Source organism: Cotesia glomerata, linkage group LG5, assembly GCF_020080835.1.
Source record: "Cotesia glomerata isolate CgM1 linkage group LG5, MPM_Cglom_v2.3, whole genome shotgun sequence".
NCBI classification, from domain to species: Eukaryota; Metazoa; Arthropoda; class Insecta; order Hymenoptera; family Braconidae; genus Cotesia; species Cotesia glomerata.
In genome coordinates, this window is record NC_058162.1 from 1,570,242 (window position 1) to 1,592,563 (window position 22,322).

At 28.9% G+C, this 22,322-nt stretch overlaps 5 protein-coding genes across 9 annotated transcripts; 2 read left to right on the forward strand and 3 right to left on the reverse strand.

Moving 5' to 3' along the window:
* The first annotated feature begins 983 nt into the window (after positions 1–983).
* On the forward strand, positions 984–3,794 carry LOC123265461 (ubiquitin-conjugating enzyme E2 W). Its single transcript, XM_044729251.1, has 4 exons — positions 984–1,535; positions 2,404–2,754; positions 3,314–3,389; positions 3,459–3,794. The coding sequence occupies exons 1-4, from the start codon at positions 1,476–1,478 to the stop codon at positions 3,470–3,472; spliced, it is 501 nt and encodes a 166-aa protein (XP_044585186.1). The 5' UTR covers positions 984–1,475; the 3' UTR covers positions 3,473–3,794.
* Positions 3,795–4,261: 467 nt separating this feature from the next.
* On the reverse strand, positions 4,262–13,746 carry LOC123265425 (protein KIAA0100). Of its 4 annotated transcripts, none has more exons than XM_044729170.1 (8): positions 13,530–13,746; positions 12,859–12,982; positions 12,658–12,784; positions 12,262–12,453; positions 11,898–12,149; positions 11,457–11,621; positions 7,623–11,062; positions 4,262–6,413 (listed from the first exon to the last, which is right to left on the reverse strand). In XM_044729170.1, exons 2-8 carry the CDS (start codon positions 12,915–12,917, stop codon positions 4,379–4,381), a joined length of 6,270 nt encoding a protein of 2,089 aa, XP_044585105.1. In that variant the 5' UTR covers positions 12,918–12,982; positions 13,530–13,746; the 3' UTR covers positions 4,262–4,378. The 4 variants fall into 4 exon arrangements, with proteins under 4 accessions (XP_044585105.1, XP_044585102.1, XP_044585104.1 ...); XM_044729167.1 differs by having other exon boundaries at positions 4,262–6,416; XM_044729169.1 differs by lacking the exon at positions 13,530–13,746 and adding an exon at positions 13,118–13,172 and having other exon boundaries at positions 4,262–6,416.
* A 288-nt stretch (positions 13,747–14,034) lies between these two features.
* Positions 14,035–16,176, forward strand: LOC123265460 (transmembrane protein 11, mitochondrial). Its single transcript, XM_044729250.1, has 3 exons — positions 14,035–14,523; positions 15,173–15,390; positions 15,808–16,176. The coding sequence occupies exons 1-3, from the start codon at positions 14,504–14,506 to the stop codon at positions 16,092–16,094; spliced, it is 525 nt and encodes a 174-aa protein (XP_044585185.1). The 5' UTR covers positions 14,035–14,503; the 3' UTR covers positions 16,095–16,176.
* A 635-nt stretch (positions 16,177–16,811) lies between these two features.
* Positions 16,812–18,212, reverse strand: LOC123265455 (nuclear transcription factor Y subunit B-4). Its single transcript, XM_044729241.1, has 2 exons — positions 17,967–18,212; positions 16,812–17,475 (listed from the first exon to the last, which is right to left on the reverse strand). The coding sequence occupies exons 1-2, from the start codon at positions 18,076–18,078 to the stop codon at positions 16,949–16,951; spliced, it is 639 nt and encodes a 212-aa protein (XP_044585176.1). The 5' UTR covers positions 18,079–18,212; the 3' UTR covers positions 16,812–16,948.
* A 930-nt stretch (positions 18,213–19,142) lies between these two features.
* LOC123265449 (phosphate carrier protein, mitochondrial) lies at positions 19,143–22,320 on the reverse strand. Of its 2 annotated transcripts, none has more exons than XM_044729234.1 (6): positions 22,185–22,320; positions 21,851–22,022; positions 20,597–20,757; positions 20,287–20,523; positions 19,502–19,798; positions 19,143–19,416 (listed from the first exon to the last, which is right to left on the reverse strand). In XM_044729234.1, the coding sequence occupies exons 2-6, from the start codon at positions 21,978–21,980 to the stop codon at positions 19,189–19,191; spliced, it is 1,053 nt and encodes a 350-aa protein (XP_044585169.1). In that variant the 5' UTR covers positions 21,981–22,022; positions 22,185–22,320; the 3' UTR covers positions 19,143–19,188. The 2 variants fall into 2 exon arrangements, with proteins under 2 accessions (XP_044585169.1, XP_044585170.1); XM_044729235.1 differs by having other exon boundaries at positions 21,851–22,025; positions 22,185–22,295.
* Between the last annotated feature and the right edge of the window lie 2 nt (positions 22,321–22,322).

The window sequence follows — 22,322 nt, forward strand, 5'->3', positions numbered from 1 at the left end:
CAAAGTTTTCCAAAGAAGAAATAGACTCTGCCATAAATTAATGATTTTTTTTAATTTTTATAGTATTGTAATTTCTTTTTTTAATTATTGGAAACTCAAAATAAATTTTTCATAAAAGCAAAGTAAATATACGCTTTAATTCAATTTTTGATTGATAATTTCTATTTTATCGCGCAGACACTCCAAAAGATTTTATATTGACTTTATCGGCTCTCTTTACCTCAACGTGTATAAAAAGTATAATTTAAAAAATTAATTACTGAAAAACGATTTGAAATTGTAGTTTTAAGTAAAAATTGATATATTATTCAGTTGCTTGATAAAACTTCAAATAAATTCTTCTTAAAAAGAAAACATGTGTCCAATTTTTATAAAAATTAATTTACCAGATATTTAATCATTTTAATAATTTTTTTAACAAATAAATTATGGCAAAAAAAAAATTGACTTTTAGAAATTTTAAAAAATTAAAAATGCAATTTTTCAAACCAAATTTGTTTGTTAAAAAAAAATGATATTAAAGTTAGCTGTCGCTTTACAATTTTTTAATTTTATTTAACAAAAAAATTTCTTTCGAAAAATTATTTTTAAAAAATTGCATTTTTTATTTATTAAAAAACATGTCAATTTTTTTTTTGACAACTTATTTATTAAAAAATTCTTAAAATTATCAAATATTTGCTAAATTAATTTTAATAAAAAAAAATTAAAAAATGGTCAAGACTGTTAATGTCATCCAATAGTTTCAGTGTGTACGTAGCTTTAATTGAAAAAATTATATCTATTCTTCATAATTTATATCCAAAAAATTCATACCATTAATTTCTTCTCGAAGAAATAGATTTTTGGATTTTTTAATAATTGTCTTCGTATCTGCGAAAGAATAAAAAAAATCAAAAGATTTCAAATTTAACAGCAGAAAATTATTGAACTATACCTTCTCTATATTTAATGAGAACTTGATTCCATGGCTGGCCAGTACTAAACTCGAAAGCAAGCAAGCAAGCAAGCTGATTGCACGGCGAACACCGGCTTACAATTCTGAAATGAAAAAAAAAAATTCCAAATAAAAACAAAGGCCTCTTTGAGAATTCTAATTTACAGTCTATGGCTGAGAAATAAACTCTGAAGAATAATTGTCTTTTTTTATCTATTTATGCGCAGTATGTTTATTAAAGCCGTTGCTGACACGACATGACATTTATCTGAGTGTAGTGAAACTATTTATTCCTTATTGCACTATTATATATATTTTGTACATAAATTAAAAAAATGTGGTATAGATAAATGTGGTTACATCTTAGATTATTATTTTTGATAAATATTTAAAATATTATGATTCTAGTTTTATTATTTACCACTTTTTATGTTGATTAATTCTGAGTCATAAAAATTTATTGTTAAACTAAAATTTTTGTTTTCGCTCTTCATATATGTATTTCATTTATATTTTATTAATTTTTACTCAATGAGGAATGTTTATGTTTATCAAAGGACATCAAATTAATAAAATGACGGCAATGTCTCCTTCAGAGGTAAGTCATCCAATATTATTGTTTTTTCTCTTTAATATTTATTACTCACCCATCATTTTTTCTAAACTAGTGATCTGATTTGACAGATAAATAGTTTTGAGTCTTCAAATCATTTTTTAATATTGTTTGTGATAAATACTCACAATAAAAACATGTTGATAATGTTTTTAATGACCTTGGTTATATACTTAATAGTTTCTTTGTTTAACTATTCTTTATTAAAAATTTCAAGGAGATATTTTTTTGCTAAATAGTTTGTTATTTATTTACATTAATGTTAAATCTAAAAATAGTTTTAATTAAAATAAATATTAACTTATTTATTAATAAGTAATTTTAATCCATTTTGTTTTTACCATAACCTAGTGACATAAAAAGTTATTAAATATTAATTTAGCAGAAATTTGATAAATTTAAATAATTTTATGACATTTTTTAGCTGTCACTTGACAGATTTTTAATTTTATTTAACAATTAAATTAACTCTAAAAAAATATTTTTAAAAAATTGCATTTTTTATTTTTTTAATTTTCTAAATGTCAATTTTTTTTTTGCCATTATTTGTTAACAAAAGTTCTAAAAATTATAAAATATCTGCTAAATTAATTTTTATAAAAATTTTTACAAAAAATTGACATGAATAAATTAAAAATGCTATTTTTTAGAATAAATTTATTTTTAAAAAAATAGTAAAGTGACAGCTGACTTTAATTTCATAAAAAGTTATAAATATTAAATTTAATAATTAAAATAGGGTTTAAAAAATTTATTATAGTACTTTTTAAGAATTATTAGTTAGTGTAAAGAATTAAAAACACTTAATATTTTGTTTTTGTTCACTATTGACAGATTGATTTTTTTATTACAGAGGCGACTTCAAAAAGAATTAATGGCCCTCATCCGAGAACCTCCTCCTGGAGTGCAAGTAGATGAAGATCTCGTTGGCCAAAACCTTACTCAATGGATAGTTCACATGGAAGGTGCAAAAGGCACCCTTTACGAAGGAGAGCGTTTTCAGTTGCAGTTCAAGTTTAGCTCCAAGTATCCTTTCGATTCTCCGGAAGTTACTTTTATTGGAGGAAACATTCCTATTCATCCACATGTATACAGTAATGGACATATATGTTTGTCCATTTTGACAGATGACTGGTCTCCGGCTCTCTCTGTTCAAAGTGTTTGCCTTAGTATTGTGTCTATGCTAAGTTCTTGCAAAGAAAAGGTAAATTATTTATATGACAATAAAATTAGATGACTTTAAAATTAGCAATCATTTAAATGAAAATTAAGTTAGCTGATATTTAAAAATTTTTAGAATTTTTTTATTGAAAAATAAAATTTTATTTGTAAAAAACTTTAGGAACTATAAGTGCCATTTTTAAAAAATATTTTTTACTCCTAAATTAATAATTTTAATATCATGTCACTTGAAAATTTTTTAATTTTAGTTAATAAAAAAATTTATTCCAAAATACTAATTTTTAAAAAATTGCATTTTTTATTTTTAAAAATTTCTACTTGTCAATTTTTTTGCCATAATTTATTTGTTATAAAATTATTAAATGTATGCTAAATTAATTTTCATTAAAATTAGCCGACGTTTAACAATTTTTTATTTTTTTTTATCAATTAAATTACAAGTAAAAAAATTGCACGTATAATTTTTCAAATCTTCTACATGTAAAATTTTTTATTAACATTTTTTCATTAAAACAATTTTTTGAGATGAAGAAAAAATTTATTGGGTTTTATTGATGACTTTTGTTTAATTTTACTGACAGAAACGGCCACCTGATAATTCATTTTATGTGAAAACGTGTAATAAAAATCCAAAGAAGACAAAGTGGTGGTATCATGGTAAGAACAATTTATTTTTTATATAATTTATTATTCTCAATAATCTTTATACATACTTGATATTTTCAGATGATAGCGTGTAAAAATTTTGTACAAGGATGTAAGATGTGAGGATAAAAATTGAAAAATTAAATCCAGCTGAAGTGAAAAAAATATCAAATAAAACTCAATAGCTCGTAAATAAAGTTGTGCATTTTAAATCAAGCGGTCAATGATTGCAGCTTTTAAATTATCATGTACACAATTTAGAAAATAATACTGCGGATATAAAGAAGTAACATTGTTAAAAAAAAAAAAAAAAAAAAATGAACACTCAAATTTGAAAAAAATAATAAATATTTCAAAAAGTATTATAATGTAGTATATAATTTGAAGTTGTCAGATAAATAAATTTTAAAATATTCATCATTGTGTTGGTAATTTGATTAAAGTAATAAATATTTTTTTTTATTTACAAAAATTAACTTTAAATAGTTTACAAATTTTTAATTTTTTTAATTAGTCAGAGTTTTTTTTTTATAGAAATTAGATTAGTGGCGCATAATTTTTCAAAAATATCATTACAAGCTAATTAAATTTAAAATGCATTTATTATGAGCCAAAATTTAGTTATTAGCACAAAAAAAGACTACCTAAAAAAATAATTTACAAAATACAATTACAGTAGAGTAATTTTTAAATTACACAAGTAGTCATTAAACAGACTCTCTAATTATATTTTTTCATTAATCTTTAAAAAATTTTTTTGTACATTTCAAATTATTCAATTTTTTATTCACAAATTAAATTAAATTAATATATTTTTATTTCTTTAACTTGAAAGAAAAAAAAAAAAAAAAAAAAAATAAATAAATAAATAAATTACCAAACAGTTAATTAAAAAATAAATATACTTATTAATAAATAATAATATTAATTAAATATTAATAATTAAATAGCAATAGTCCAATAAATTGTATTTTCTAATAATAATTAAAAAAAAAACACAATTATTTAAATTTAAACACACTTTTTTTCTTAGCATCTCCCGGAAGATGCCTAGCACCAAGTAAAAGCCTCGCTTTGTCTTCCTCCTGCGGCATAGTCTCTTCTTGCGGGCCTTTAGGTTTAATTTGCAATTTTTGTTTAATAGCTTGACTCAAAATAACCCTCCTGGAATCATTTTTCATCGCTAGCAGTAAGTCAAGCCAAGTCCAAGTAACATTATGATACTCCAAAGTCGGAATAACAAGCGCAAAATCTCTTACATCCTCTAAATTTTTTTCCTTATTGCCTTTATAAGACACCCTAACAGGAACTTCAGGAATTTTAATATAAATAAACAGTTTATTTTTATCAGCTCTTTCCTTCATTTTTTCCACATCATCTCTCCGTTCCATAGGAACATAAAAAGAGGAGTCTCTTTGAGGAGCTTGGGGTTCCTCAATAGCATCAGGATCTCTCTCAGGGAAGCAAAACTTGAGCATAGTATTAAAGAATTTTTTAGTAAGCCCAATTGTCAGAGGCGCAACATTAATTTCAAAATGTTCTTTAACTGAAATTCCTGCTACGGGTGCTTTTTCCCTGCAAAAAACCCTCAAAGTTCTCTGTCTCTCCACCGGCATGTTACTCTGAAGCTCAGTGGGCGTCAAAACTTCGCTGTAAATTTGATTAGGCAGCAAATTAGTCATCCTAACATACCCAAGCTCTAGAAGATGTTCAACAGAGTCGTCTGTTTTGCTCGTTTTGGTGTACAAAAAATTAGTAAGAACCAAATCAGCAATCCCAAGCTGCCCATCAGCATCAGTCAGCCGCCACTGAGCGTGCTTGAAGCAAATCTCAGCTGCCCTGGCAACAGCAGCAGGCTTGTCCTTCAACGTAGTAGAAACCACCGTAGGCGCAGTAGTTTCTTTATAACAACTCAGCATAACATCAAGTTCTTCAGCCTTAGCTCCCAGTTGTTCTTTACACTCAAAGACTCTCTCTTCAAGCCTCTCAATTTCACTCACAAGACTCGGGTTCGACTCTTCAGCAAGTGCTTTTTGAACCAAGTAAGTTTCCTTCTCAAGTCTCCTTAATTTAGCAACCAACCCACGAACTGTGTTCTGCAACTGCTGAATGGGTCGCTTTTGATCTTCAACAGAGTGCAATTGAAGTTGAAACCGCATGATTTGAAGCCGCTCCATAGCTTCTTTCCTCCTGGGCTCTACATACAAGAGCAGATTATTAACCACGTCTAAAATCATAGCATACTGCAATGAATTGGTGCAAACATCTAGATCATAGTGCATCAAAGTAAACGCATCAGCAGCTGATAAATCCTTCCGCTCCCAAGGAGTGATTTCTTCTCTAGGAGGCGGTGGAACTTCCTTAAGTTCAGCAGAATCCAGCGCTTGGCTGTAGCCCACATAGAAGAACTCGCACTTGCACCTAGAAACTATCCGTTGAAGCTGATGCTGCAAACCTCCACCACCTCCAACTGTCTGACTAACAACACCTCCTACACTCTGTCCTGACCCTACAAGAGCTGGAACATCAGGAAAGCTGGAGATAACAGTTGAATCCTTCTCCTGGATGTTATCAACAGTCAGCCACATGATATTGTCATCGATATTGTCATCAATATTAGCGCTGACTGTTGCATAGTACTGCATGCACTCCAGAGAACCGACCCAGGTTGTTTTGGACACCAAGGTCCGCTCTCGCCAAACAGGCCGATGAACTCTCTGCAATATTTCCGCTTTAGCAGCGGACAAAATAACGTATCCACGTGTCTCAATTCCTTTTAGAAGCACCTGGCTGTTCACCAGAGCAATAAGCCAGTTTTTATGAAGAACATCATCTTGATTACACGCAGCAAGGCCTCTTAGTTGCTGTCCTCTTGTTTGCGATGATAAATCATCGCTAAAAGCTATCGGCTTGTTGCTCGCTTCAGCTACAAGTCTCTGAAGCATTCCAGCTGCTTCAGGTTGGTGACTTTTAGCAGCAGTTGTTGATGTTGTAGCAGAAGCTGTTACTTGAGTAGGAGTTTGGTTTTCTACAGACCTGTAGTGAAATAGAAAAAATTGTTAAATGGTGTGATTTAAATTGCTTGAAGTTAAATGCTTCAAAAATCAAAGCAATCATCTTTGGCAGTAGACTAAAAGTTAGCAATGATGCTTGTATAAATGCGGAAAATATTTTAGTTTAATTCTATCAAATATCTAGGGGTGATTTTAGATAATAATTTATCTTGGGAACATCAAGTATTAAAGACTTGTAATCAAGCTATGAAAACGTTAGCTTAACTTAAAATTAATAATGAAATATTTAATGAACAATTGCGAATAAAATTAGTGACTACACTAACTTATATTCCCGATTTTTTATTATTGTTGTGCTGCATTTACTAACATGTCGAAAAAGCTCCTACTTAGATTACAAAGAAAAATGAATTCTTAAGTTAAGTAAGATTTATTTTCAAATTATCCAGGTACGAACATGTAACCCCCTCGGCTGCCCAATTTTAAAACGCAGTAACTGCAAAATTTTTATACCTAATTTTTTTTAATATTGCTGCATTTTTTATAACTTTTAGACCTTAATTTCAAGTACTTTTTCTTAAAAATATTTATATTCAAGTATTTTTTATTCATAAATCAAATTTTTCATCAATTTGCCAGGCAAACTTTTTTTTAATAAGAAAAATTTTTAAAAATTTCTAAATGTTAGTTACTGTGTTTTGACATTGGGCAGCCGCCCTATTATAATAAATTAGGATGTCTAAAATTAAGTAAGAGAAGAGATTACTTCATAGTATGTTTGTTTTTCAAAGAAATAAGGCTAAATTATCGGCAGCTGTTTGGCCCAGGACTTCAATATCTTAATGCTTAAATGCGTAGAGGTAACATTGGACAAGATTACTTGCGTCTGCCAAGAGCAAATATTTACATGTATGAACAATCTTTTATAATCTATGGCATACGTGTCTGGAACTCGTTGCCATCTGGGCTGACAACTGCGGCAGTCTTCCCGAATTTAAAAATGTCTCTTTTTTATTTTTTCTTGCTAATGACAATTAAAATCATTATTTTATTTGTTTAATTAATTATAATTTCTGTTTCAAAATGTTTATTAATTTACTAATTAACTACTGTATGAGGTAATTCTAAAACCTTGCTCTATTATTATTAAATTATCAAACTAAATGTACTATTGTAATTATATTTTAATACTGTATACTTATAATATCTATCTATCTATCTATCTATCTACCTGTTTGTTTGAAGCACCGCATTAGATTCTCGGTGAAATCCTTTCAGAGCAGCTGTTGAAAGGTTCTTTTTAAGTTGCTGAGTTTTTATAAAAGAGTCAAATAAAGCGAACGCAACATCCCGGTTTGTTTTTGTCCAAGCTCCTTTTAGATCATGAACAACCAGTCTATGAGTAGGAGTATCTCCACTTATCTCAGCAACCAAAGCTTCTCTCCCGTAACTCACCCGAGAAACACTTAGGCAGTAGCATTTTTCTACAGGCTGGCGTAAAGATGTTAATCCATCATCCGCTTGAATGGCACTCTTTAGCCAAATTTCAGCGTCATTTAATTCACAATTCATATAAATAACAGACCACTCTGCTCTTAGACGGTGAATTAGTCCATCATTTATAGGATGAAGGTTTAAACTGTGCTCAGAAGAGCAAGCTACTCTTCCTCCAGTTACTTCAAAGCCCCTTTGCATCGCAAAGGACATCCAGTAGCTGACATGGAACCGATGAAAAGCTAGAGTGAGTCTTATTTTTCTGTAGTGTCTGCTCAGCTGCTTTTTTCTAGGCCGTATGTTCTTAAACAGCCGGCCTTTGCGAGTGGGTCTAGTCGCTCCCGATAAAATGAACTTCAAATTTTCAAACCAACGCAAAGTGCTTCCGTATAAAACTGCAGTTGGAGCACTGGTCGATGTAGGAGAGCCTAGAGGTTTTGTTTCTAGAGCGAGGCTCACGTTTAAATTCTGCGAGCGAAACGCTCGGAATGAATCGTGTTCTTGATTGCTAGAATACTCTGGGAGTCTGTCAGGAGCGCAAGGAATCGCTGCGTGATGATCCCGAGAATCTCCGAGACAAACCCAGACTAATTTGATCCCAAGCTTGACACTAGGTAAGTGAAGAAGCCGGCAATCATCATATTTACTAGCCGTTCGGACATAAACGTCTAAATCGCCTTTTACAATTATTTTTCCTAGAGTCCAATCAAGCTCCAAGCCGGACCAGGTTAGTTCCATTTCTTCGGTTGTGTTGTAAGGGTCCAGTGATGCGTGAAGCAACACTGTAAGTTGTTTTACACACAAAGTTATTCTCCCGTGATATATCAAGCGGATTTTGTCCCAAAAAGGAAGAGGTGGGCTCGGATCTCGAGAAGGATGCAGTATTTTTTCAAAGCTTAAATTACACTGAGCAATTACAGGCTCCCAGCATGGACCAAAGGCATATCTGAATTTGTCAATGTCCCAATTTAGATCATGGTAGTATTTTAAAGAAGTCATTCCTCGTTCAACTACAATATCATCCCAGGGTTCACCGATTTTTATTCTAACAGTTCTTCTTGCTCTAGAAGGAGCCAAAGCTTCTGCTCCAGCAAGCTTCCCCCAGATACTTAAGCCCTCAACTAGAAGAAGCGGCTGCGGAAAATCACGCAGTTGTAATTTCCACTCCGCGCATTTTAAAGCAATTCCTCTGACCCAGAGGATATTAAATTCAAGCCCGTCTTCCGGCCAAGGTGACTCAGAATCTAGTTCAATAATTGTTCTAGTCGCCTTCTCCGTTCCATCAATAGTTGGATCCGCTAGGGCGATTATTTCCAGGTCTTGCATAGTCCAAGCGAATAATCTAGTCCTCGAGGGACTTGCTCGTTGCATTTGACGCCACCTCTGGACATAAATTTCAGCGTTTTTTTTATTTAAACTCGCGTATAATTCCTCAACCTTTCCCTGAGGCAGCAATAAATGCGCACGGCACAATTCTTGCACTTTAGCATCAAGCATTGCTTGCCGCTTTAAGCTCTCTTTGTACTCATCTTCTAACAATTCATAATTATCCCTTAGGCGAACTTCAAAAGGATCATCGCTTACTTCAAAAATCCACTCTTTTATTTTGATAACTAAATCACAAGGCAGAGATTTTTCTTTAGATAATTTCCTCGAGTGGATTTCTTTCAGCCACTTTCTAACACTCATAAGTTCATTCTGAATCGCTTCTGTGAAGCAATGTTCATAAGGAAAAGTTGCTTTTGCTGATTCAATAGTCACAGACCAAGTTTCATTCCAATCTAACTCAAATCCTTCATTATTCAACCTTTCAATTCTTACTTCTTCACTGTCTTCTAATTTTACAAGCTCAAATTCTTCTATGGTAATAATATCAACCATATTAAGCACACCTCTAAGATAATTTATCTGACACTTATTTTGCGTGCTTCTTAATTGGTCAAAGGACAATTCAACAAAGTGAGTCTGTGAAATGTCTATTGCTAAAGTCATACCGCCTGTAATTAATAAATCAAAAGAACGTTTTGGTTTAAATTCCTTCATAGAATCTGTCGAGTCTCCTAAATTTTTCCTAAAATCTGAAGACTCAACCCAGAGTTGAAGAAGCCGCAGATGAAGATTAGGACTCCAAGTGATGCTAGTGCTATCCAAGCTTACGCTTATTGACTTGGGTGTTAGTGCTCCCTTGCATTTTCTTATAGACAAAAAAGGATGCTTTAGCATCTGGGAGTGTTCATAGACTATAGTTTCATTTTTGTTCAATGGTATTGCACACAAGCCTTCGGCAACTCCGACAATTCTTTTATTGCTTTTTTCAATATTTGCTGAGTCCAAGCGCGTCATTACAGAAAGTCCGTTTTCGGCGATAAAAAAGAAATTGCAATTAGATATTTTTAAATTTAATTGTAAATTATTTTTAGTAGAATCTTGGATTTTAGATTCTGTTAAAAATCCGTGGTGTTCTTGCCAGTATTTAATTCCTACTTTAAGAAACTTAGCAAACTCGAGACTCCACTCGGTTCTTAAAACATCCAGAGCAATTCCAATTGCATTCGGGTGGATGGTAGCAACTAGGACACCTACGGAAAGAGGACTACCCCAGTGATGACTAGCTTCCATTTTACGAGCAGCGCTTTCATTTAATGCGCATTTTAATGATTCCATCATTAATTTTATCTTCCAATCTTCCACGTTGTTCGCGTATCTGTTTATAGACACGTCAATGTGTGTCACGCTGCAGGAAGCTTCGGGGACATCTGGGAGACGCACTACCATCAAACCCTCGTGAAGCTCTGCTGTAGTTTGGATTTCTAGCCACGGGAATTTATTTTTAGCTGGAATGCTTGGTTCTGATTTTGAAACTTCGGGATTCTGATTTGCGAGGATTAATTCCCAGTCTTGGTGGTCGTAAGTTATGTAAAGATTGTTTAGTAAAGTTTCTACTCTTAGCACGTCTTCTTTTAGTTTGCATTCTATTGATAAGGAACGTAGTGACACGACTGGCATTTTTGCTTTGATTGAAAAGCCTTCCAAGTTCATTGCTAGATGGACTTGAGGTCCGTTGGGTTGGAACTTGGCATTCAAGTGGAAGTATTTCATCATTCCTTCTAGTCCGTTGAATGCGCCGTCATCGCGGCCGATTAGAACTGAGGAGCTACCTACTTTTAAAGTTAGATTCTGAAATAAAATATAATCTGTATTATTAAGATTTAGGCTGCATTAAAAAATGCTCTATTTCTAAATACATAATTAAGAAATGACCTTGTATCTTGTGAACTATTGACATTTTTGAAGATATAAGCTCATCCCGATGTTATACTCATCAAGACCTTTCATTTGAATACCCACATCAATTTTTCATATATTTATATATTTTATATATGTATGTATATATGAAAAATATATGAAAATGCATGTGGGTACTCAAATGAAAGCTCTTGATGAGTGTATCATCGGGATGAGCTTATATCTTTAAAAACTCCAATATTTAAGAAAGTACAGTGCAATTTAACAAAAGTCATTATTTAATAAAGCAAAAATAAATTTTTTTAATATTTTTAATTAATTTTACCTTTGGTAAAATAGGAGAAAATCTCAAGAGTAAATTTTTATAATATTCATTAGTTGGTATGTTACGAGGTCGTGGTTGTGGTGATAAAGATTGTCTGTCGCGCAAAAATTGCATCAATCCCGCACCTCCGGAACTTTCAGTTTGTGTTACGCCGATAAATAATTTCTAAAGGAAGAAAAGAAATTTTTTAACGATACACAGAAAAAAATAACTTCTTGCACCAAGAAAATTTTAAGGAAGATAAAAGTTATTTTGGAGCAAGAAGAAATTTTCTGGGCTCAAGAAACTTTGACTTAAAGAAATTTTCAATCTTCTTTAGTATTTTCTTCAGCCAAGAAAATTTATTCTCCAGTCAAGAATTTTTTTTTCAGTGTATTTTAAATTGCAATATATAAAATGTAAAATTTTTATAATTGACACAATTAATTTTTAATAAATTACCTCTACTGCAAGTTCACCTTGAGCTTTCAAAGTTGCTTCAACACTTCCAGCAAAACTTATTTGTGATAAACAAGCATCTGATGCGTGGTGTAAAAGTTTAACAGATCCTCCTGTAATTGTAACAGAAGCTAAGAGTGTTCGAGCTCCATGAACAATACTTCCGTCTAAGCTTAAACTTTCAGCGCTGCCATTTACTAGCCATCCATTTCCTAAAGCGAGCAGACTCACGTTTTCTATATTCACAGCCATAAACTAAATCAAGAACATTGATTGTATTATTAAATATTGTTAAACATTTATATATAATTATATTCTATAATTATACATAATTATATGTACATATTTACATTTATAATTATCTTACTTGGACGAATTTGATGATTATCGGTGAAACTGTTTTATTTCTAAAATCTAATGTCAGGTCAAAATTTTCCTTTTTGATCGCAGGTGTCACAGGAACATCTTTATTTATTCTGACGTCGTGCATTACAACGGAAAATAGCTTGGCGACATCGCTGCTAAGTAAACTACTTCGTATTGTAATTTCTTCAATTTGCTTTATTAAATGGAAGATATGAATAAATTTAAATAATCAAATTTATTTGAAATTTTTTTAACAACTAAATTATGACAAAAAAAAATCGAAATGCAGAAATTTTAGAAAAAATTTTGGAAAGAAATTTGTTTGTTAAAAAAAATTTTTAAGTGGTCAAATGACTGCTAAATTCAATGTAATTTGTTTTACTGTATAAATACTTACCACGGTGAAGCCATTTTTTGTGATGGTCACATCACGGAGGATCAAATAAGGAAAAATGATGTGACCTACTCGGAGGTGAATTTTGTACTTTCGTTTTACTAGCCAGGCTAATCCTCTCGGGAGAATCCTAAAAAAAAATTGTATAATAAGTTAGTCGACATTTAAAATTTATTTAAAAAATGACAAATTTGTGATAAATACCATGTAAAACTACTGTAGATTATCAAAAAAATAAAACAGACAACAATTACTGGTGTCATGTTGTATTATTTAGTCTCTGCTTGATTTTTCATCATTTTATTCTTCACCATATCAAAGTCTCCACCTATAAAAAACGAAATAAAGTTGATATAGAATTATTAACAATAACTACAAACGTAAATGTCAAAAATTTCATTAAATTTGATTCAAATTTGCAGATTTTGTACCACTTAGTAAGATGGCGCAGCCTCTTAATGACCTTAACTTTTAAAGTTAGTTTTGACGTCACAATCACAATATCAAAATATTGAAAAATATTGTAATTATATGAAGTTATATAAAAAAAAAAAAAATATTAAACAATTTTATTATTTGCAGCACAATATTTTTTTTAAGTAACGAGAATTGCAAGTCAGCAGATGCAGCTGACAAATGTCACAAAAATAACAAAATTATTCTGAACTACTTGTTGACTCAGCAGATTCTAATCATACCTATTTATAGAACAATATCATTAATTATTGTTACAATTACTAAATTATGTTTATTAAAATTACAATTGAGGTTAAAATTATCTTTCAAGCCCACGAAGATGTTTACATCACACCCGAAACTCCAAAAATGAAAAAATGTTCTATAATTATTTTTATATTGTAGAAAATTGAACATACCTTCATAAAATACCACAAACAATTAAAAATAAATCACATTATAATTTTTTATGGTATATTTAAAGGACTAAACTCATTAAATGTTTTATATACATATCGAGAGACATGTACTTTGACATTCTCTATGATCATGTGTACTGGCATAGTCAACAAAGATGAAAATAACTATTTATTTAAAATATATAACCAGTATATTTATTAATTACATATTTATTTATTTAAAATTCATTATTTAAAAATTTAATTAATTTAAAATCACTTATTTTGTTAAACTTTGTTAATTATTTTACAATTTTTTAGACAAGAACCAAAACTCCATCTGTGAAGGCATATTAGAGTTGATAAAATTTATAAATTTATCAGCTGTTGGATTTATTACAAATTTGACAAATTTGATCCCGGTATGTTTACACAATTTTTTTCTTTCATAATAAATATTTATTTCTAAATAAAAAATATTTATTTCAGTGCCAAAAATTAAAAAAACTGTCCGCGTTAAATAAATGAAGTGAATAATAAAATAAGAATAAATAAATATTTGCAAGTTTGGATTTTAATACTTGAAACTCTCATAGATGATGTTAAAATACATGTCTTGATTCAAGTTATAAAATCTTCAACCCTTTCTATCTGAGTAGCCTCCATGGTCTCCATCTCTCTTGTTTCCCCTTAGTGAATCGCAAATCAGTATTGAACGGGAATACAGTATATATTATTTTCTTAAATTCCCGAAGATGGAATCTGGGTCAATATAAAAGACACAAGCTAAAACATTATCCAAATCAACCTTTTTTTATGTCTTTTTTTCTTCCAAATTATTAATGGTTGTGTACAAGCCTTTAGATTCCAAGCTTGCTCCCAGTCAGCTGATGACTACACGTTTTTATCATATAATTTTCACCCGTTTGTATCGAAAATAATCAAGAAATATTACTCTAGTCAAAAATTGTGGGATTTTGTTGACATAAGATATTATGGATGATAACAATTTTAAGTATGTATATCTACTATTTATTTACATCTAATGACGCTACTGATGATAATTTCCACTGCATAAAATGCTAATTATTTCATTAATTTCCCGCTTTGAATTTTTTTTAATTTTTAAACAAAAAGACCTTCGAAATTTTTTTCTGATTAATTAGTTAATTAATTTATTGTTATTATGTTGGAGTAAAGCATTAATTATAAAATTATATCTTCCAGTTTATATTTATTGCCGAAATGATTTTATTGATTGATTTTTTTTATTTAAATTATCAAGTTAATTTATTTTTATATATCTTATCTGTGCAAAGTGTCTTTTTTTTTTTTTTTTAATAATCTCTGGATGAAATCTAAAATAATATTTTTAATATCTAAAGTCTTATGGCGACTGAATCTAATAAAAATATAGTTTTATGCAGCTGTTCTAAATTAAAAAAGTATTAATATAATTAATATTTTTAAAAAACTATTTTTTTTCCTAATATTCTTATTAAAATATGCATATTTATATTTATGCATATGTTGTAACATCGATATTTTAATAACCGGTTTCAATTTTTTTTTTAGTGAAATAAATTTCTATACTTGGAATAATTTATTTTAAATGGCTCTAGAAAGAATATTTTAATTGTTTATTTATGAATTATTTTTTTCAGAAACGATTCTTCAAATGTTGCTATTATTCGAGAGGTATATGACGGCGCAAACGCACATGAAACATTCGAGTATGAATTGGAGAGAGCACTGGAAGCAAAGTGTAATTTAATTGTCATTGAACCTTCAAAATTAGGCGATGAAACATCAAGATGGATTACAGTTGGAAACTGCTTGCACAAAACAGCATCACTTTCAGGGCTAACAGCTATTGTTACTGGTAAATTATTATATTTAAAGAACAAAATAAAATAATATAGTAATTTATTTAATTATAATTGATGTGACATTAAAATTAGCAGTCACTTGACAATTTTTTAAATTTTTTTAATAAATAAATTTGTTCTGAATTGTTTTTAAAAAAATTGCATTTTTAATTTTTTAAAATTCTACAAGTCAATTTTTAGCCATAATTTATTTATTTATTTATTTATTATTATTATTTATTTATTTATGACAAAAATATGAAAAGTAATTTAGTCAAAAAATTAAAAAAAAAAAACTAAAAATACAATTTTTTTTAAATAATTTTTAGGAACAAATTTATTTGTTAAATAAAATTGAAAATTTCTTTTTTTATAATTTATTTGTTAAAAAAACTCTTAAATATCGTCTAAATTAATTTTTGTGTGTTTAGGTGCACTTTGGGGTAATAAACCTTACCTCTGCAGTACCTTCGGGATAACGGCCTTTATAACATGTGGTCTTTACACTGTGTCCTGGCAGTTTGATCCTTGCTGCCAGTACCAAGTAGAAACTGACACCAGTAAATTACCTCATGTAGAGTTGCTGGCAATTCTCGGACCTTGTTCACCAACATTTCTCGTACGAAAAGACGATAAACGTCGACGAATTCTTCATGGGACCATTACAGTCGCCGCTATTAGTATCTGTGCATGGAGATTATATCAAGCATTTAAATAAAATGGGTGATATGTTTAAAATAGTTGTTTCACGTTATAATGTAAATATTAAAAGATAATTCAATTCTTCTTCATTAACATTATAAATGGATTTTAAATTTAATCCTTCTTCATCCTTTGACCCATTAGAACTGTTTTTTTTTTTCATCCATAAAAACACAACGGTACTTTACGTATAACTGGTGAGATAATTTACGCTAAAAGTAAAATTTAGTCAGTTTTTTTAATCTTAAAATAATAAAATTTTCAATTAGAATTAAAATATAAATTTTAAAAAGTCGAATTGACATTACAATGTAAAATAAAATAAAAATTTTAAATGACACTGAAATTAGCAGAGACTTAAGAATTTTTTATTTCTTTTTTTCGAAAAATAAACAAGGTAGAAAAAATTATTTTTAAAAAATTTATAATTTTTTAGATGAAACTAAAGTTAGCCGACAGCTGTCAATTTTTATAAATTTTTTTTTATTAAACAAATTATAAAAATTTTTTTTTAAAATTACACTAATAGTTTTTATAAATTTCTTAATAAGAAATTAAAAAAAAAAAGTTTTAATTACAAAAATAGAATTATTAAAAAAATTCTAATATTTAACAGCTGTCGGCTAATTTTTTTGCAATAAAATATTTAAAAAAAAAATCTAAAAAATATCAAATGTCTCTCAATTTCAGTATCATAATTTAATTTCTATATTTTTTTTCTTAATTTATTATTATTTTTATAAATTGAAATGATCATTAATATTAATTATCAATCACAAGTATTTGATGAATACAAATCACATTAAGATAGATTTAATAATTATTTTAATTCTCCAGATTAGTCCAAGAATCATTAGATTTATCAAAAGATCAAGGAAGTGGAAATTGCATTTGATCCGTCCCTGCGTAGGTGTAGACAACAGTTTCTGATGCATTTGGAATATATACTTGTTCATCATAAAGCGTTAAATTAGATGCATCAGTCTTGCCATTACCAGAAGGTGTACTTGAACCTTGAGGATTATCACCTTTGGTAGCTTCTCGATATTTTTGTAGATAAATTTTTAGCGGCTCTACATAATTATCGAAGCCCAGTGTTGTCATGGCGAATAAAATATCTTCACCGTTTATTGTTTTACGTTTTTCCATAAAACATCGATCGCTAGCTTCTGATGTAATAAAAGATATAAACTCAGAAACACACTCTTGTACACACTCACGTGCGTCTTTTGCAATCTTTCCGGCTTCAGGGATCGCTTTTTTCATTATTTTAGCTACATTTGCTATTGGTAAGAAACGGTCTTGCTCACGCAGTGGACCAGATGGTCCACCACTTCCTCCTCCGTGCAATGGGTCACCTCCGCCGTGATTTGAGTCATCAGTATTCTCTGGATCATCTGCAATAATAATTATAAATTATTTTTAAATATCCCGCTTAATATTGTAAAACAGCCATTTTTGTTTTAATTCAAGCATGTTATTAATTAAAGTCTTCATTATTTTTTTTAAATAAAATTTAATTATTAATGACATTGACAAAAAACTATTAATTTAAAATAAAATATAATTTAAAAAATATTAAATTCACCTTTTAGAAAAAAATAAAAAAATCAAGAGGTTAAAATTAAATTTTTTTTAATAATTAAAATTAAATTATTTTTTAAAAATTGCAAGTACCTATAAAAATTTTTAGATGTCAGCTGATTTAATTTTTATAAAAAATTTACATGAAAATTAATTTAAAAAATGTTTAATAATTTTAAGAAATTTAATGAAAAATTATTGTAAAAAAAATTGACATGTAGAAATTTAAAAATGCAATTTTTTTAAATAATTTGTTTGTTAAAAAAAATAAAGTGACTGCTAATTTTAATGTTATAAAATTTACCTTCAAGATCGTCTGACGGAACTCCGACATAATTAGCAGGCATTCCACTGCCAGTGTAGTATGATGTTGGTTGAGGGTTAGTATCATCTCCACTTTCTCCGCTGTTATCCATTGTTTATGATTAATTAAATATTTTTTATGTAACTCTTTAATATAAAAACACTCAGTTTAGTCAGTTGATTGTTGACGAATGAAAACAATCACAATAACGACCTCCAACCTCTAAAATTGTTTCTGAAGTCATTCAGTGGTGCCAACATTATTTATTAATATATTTTTTTCGAGAAAAAAATATTTGCAACACTGTTATTTTGGCGGGGTTTTTGAATTTGGTATCAGCTGTCACGGATTATTGATTAAACAACACTAACATGCATATTTAAGAAAAAAATAATTGGTTCAATTTTAATATAAAATTAATTGATTAAAATTAAATTATTAGATTTTTGGTAGTTAAAAAAAATTTTTTAACAATTAAATTATTAAAAAAACAATTTTTTGTAATTAATTTTTTTAAATAAAATAAAAAATAGTCAAGTGTCTGCTAACTTTAATGTCATAATTAATTATATAAATAATGATAATAATAAAGTAAGCCGATGTTTTTAATTTTTTGATTATTTTTCATTTACTAAATTAGAACTAAAAAATATTTTTTAAAAATTGCACTTATAGTTTTTCAAGTTTTTTACAAATGAAAATTTTTTTTATTTTTTGTAATGATTTTTTCGATAAAAAAAAATTTTTAATGTCGGCTTACTTAATTTTCATATAGTAAGAAATTATTTAAATAAAGGAAAAAAAAATTCAATTATTGAATTTATAACATTTTCATTTATTCACTGATCACTCTATTTACAGAAAAATTATTTATTAATTAACATGGAATCAACGATTAGCTTATAGAAATACTAAAACGGAATTGACACAAATTCTTGAAAGCAAATAAAGTTAATAAAAATAATTTTTTACATTTGTATGAAATTTTAATTAGAATTCCGGCAGTGTTGCTCGTTGAATATTTAAATTTAAAATAAATACTGAAAATAATTAAATAATAGGTAATTTAATACAGTTTAAAATTATATAATCGAGTGATAACTTTCAATTTGTATTAAAGATAGCGAGTGAATCCATCTATATTAATTATTGGCTCTGAATGTATTTCAATTTTTCTTATTTATTTATTAATCTATTCAACACCAACGCAGTTGCTAGAATCTTAAGCGACTCCGTACTTCTTTTTAAGAGATTCGGGCATTTCTGGTGGTGGTGGTCGTGGCATACGAAGGTAAACTTTCACGGCGTCGTAGATGAACCATTGAGCAGCAGTAAGAGTACCAATCATAACAATCCTAGGTCCAAGTCCTTTCCATACTCCACCGAATCCTAGTTTCTTCAATACATCAACAGCTGTGGCTCCTTTTTCTTGGTTAAGTTTTGATACAACCTGCAGTTAAATATTTATATAAAAATACATGATTCAATTCTTAATAAAATTTTAAAATAACATAAAAAATTTCTAAAATAATTACAGAGTCAGCTGGGTGAGATACTACAGCACAGAATACTCCAGCAATGTAACCAGCAGCGAAGGTGACAATCAACTGCTCGCCCTTGGTGCATTCTTGACGGGGTTTAGGCACGACATGTGAGTACAGCAACTCAACAGTACGCTCGAAGCAAGCGAACTTCATCATGGTGTATGGAATTTGTCGGAGCCAAAGTGGGACAAGACCCTTGTAGAAACCACCAAGTCCTTCTTCACCCATCATTTTTGGTAGAGCTTCACGGAGAGTGTTTGCATAGCCAGGCATGGTTTGAATACGGACCTAGAATAATTAAATTTAAATTAAATAAATTTTATCTATGATAAGACAATTACTCATTTACATCATTTTTTTTTTTAATTAAATTCTAATTAATTTTTTAAATTAATTTTATTTAATTTTAAATAATTTTTATTGATCTAAATTGCCGATAGGCGTATATTGATTAATAAATAAATTAATTAATAAGGTAATTAATTACTAAATAAATAAATTAATTAATTACTCAATTACTTAATAAGGTAATTAATTACTAAATAAATAAATAAATAAATAAATACGAGTATACTCGGAAAAAAAAATTTGTGCACCACGAAAATTTTAAGGAAGACAAAAGTTATTTTGGAGCAAAAAGAAATTTTCTTCTCAAGAAACTTTCAATCATAACTTCATTCAAGAAATTTTCAATCTTAAAATTTTTTTAAGCCAAAAAAATTTACCCTCAAGTCAAGAATTTTTTTTTAAGCTTGTGAGCAGTACGGATTAATTACCTTGGCAGCTTCCATAGGAGCAAGGGCAATGTCAGCGAAGAATTCAGCAGAAGCTGAAGATACTAAGTACAAACTTGTTCTGTACTCGTATGAAAGCTCCTCGCCGATCAAAGCAGAGTAGTAGACCTTGAAGACTTCATACAGACCGAATTTGAAGCATCCTTGCATAGAGTAACCGAAGAAAGTTGGGGCCCAACCTCTAGCCAATCCTTTCATTCCGCTTTCTTGCAAACTTACCTATTTTTTAAATAAAAATAAATTTATTATTTTTTATATTAGTTAGGATTTATTTATTATAAAAATAGTTTACCTTGAATCCAGTGACTACATTCTTGTATTTTTCAGGATCCACTTGAATACGACATTTCACCAAGTCCAGGGGTGTTACCATTGTGTGAGTAAGCCCACAAGACAAAATACCACCGAGACCGCATAGCATAAAGTAATGATTCGATCCAAATTCGCAGCTATCTGCAGAATAAAAAAAAATAAAAATTATTAAGTTGAAGGATTATTTTGCTTAAATTCTACAAAATAATTATTCAATAAATTTATGTTTGATTTTTAGAAATGAAAAGAAAATTAGCCGACATTTAAAAATTTTTAGAATTTTTTTTATTAAAAAAATTATGACAAAAATTTTTTTTTTTAATTTCATTTGTAAAAAATTCAAGAAACTAAAAGTGCAATTTAAAAAATTTTTATTGCAGCGATTTAAAATAATCGAAAATGTCGGCTAACTTTATTATTATTTCTTATAAAATAAATTTTTTACAACAATTAAATTTTACTCAATGAAGAAAAAATCATTCATGAAAGTGACACAGAAAAAAAGCAAGCAAGGTCTTGATTGAGTATGTATATATTGTGTATTTTTAGGATATAGTTTATTTTGAGCTATTGTCCGCAATCTTAGCATTAGTAACCCTGAATCAAGGTCGGATTGTCAATCAGCTGATGGACATCAGTTTTTAGACATCTATTGAAATTTCTTCAGATTTTTTATCAATCTATTAATTTCTAACAACTTTATTAATTATTAAGAAGCTAGAAATTACTCAGGAGGCAATTAACTAAATACAATTTTTTTTGTGGGTCCATTTAATGATAAGAGGGTAAATAAAGTTATCTTCAAGGTCACAAAGACCTTAATACCTTGACAAAATGGACGTCATTACGCAATTACTCCCGCGCGGTTGCTCCACTGACACAAGAGTAAGATACATAGCTAACCTCATGTATAATAACTCTTATATAATTCATTTTTATTTTACAAAATCACTAAATTTAATATCTAGAAAATAAAAATTACTTTAAAAAATGGAGTTTTTAAATCTGTCCAACATTTATCACACGTTTTTCTATTATCAGTAGAATTACGAATGAAGTTCATGTCACATGACATCGATTATCAAAAAGAAAAAAAAACTTAGATTTTAAATTAATTTATGATCATTTAAAATGAAATTTAAGTATTGATCGTGTCAAAATTATTTATTAGTAGATAAAAGAAAAATTTTTAAATTTTTAAATTAGTGTTTTAATTAAAAAAATTATTCCTTACCACCTTCTGCTACGCTAAAGGCACCGATATTACGACCTGGAATTAAACTCTGACTGTTATCATTTTGTCCCTGACATTTGGGTGCCACGAATGGATTCATCTTAGAGGCTTCAAGCATTGACGACCACATTTTGTCCTTTGTAGGTTTAAACTCTGCACTTCACTGTTAAAACTGCTGAAAAAAATTAATAAATAAAAAATAATAAATTAAAATAAAAAATGTTTAAATATAAATTAATTAATAATTAATAATTAATAAATATTACAGAGCGACGGAATAATTCTAATAAAAAGTATAATTTGTTTAATTTAATTAAATAAATTTTTTTCAGACCTGCTGCCGACCGACCCTCGTCTCCGTGCAGTGGAAATAGAGTGGAAGTGGCAAAGAAAAAAAGCGACAAATGTCCTTAATGTCTTTGGTGGCAATAAAATGTAGACTCGAAACTCAATGGACAAGTTTTTGGGTGCC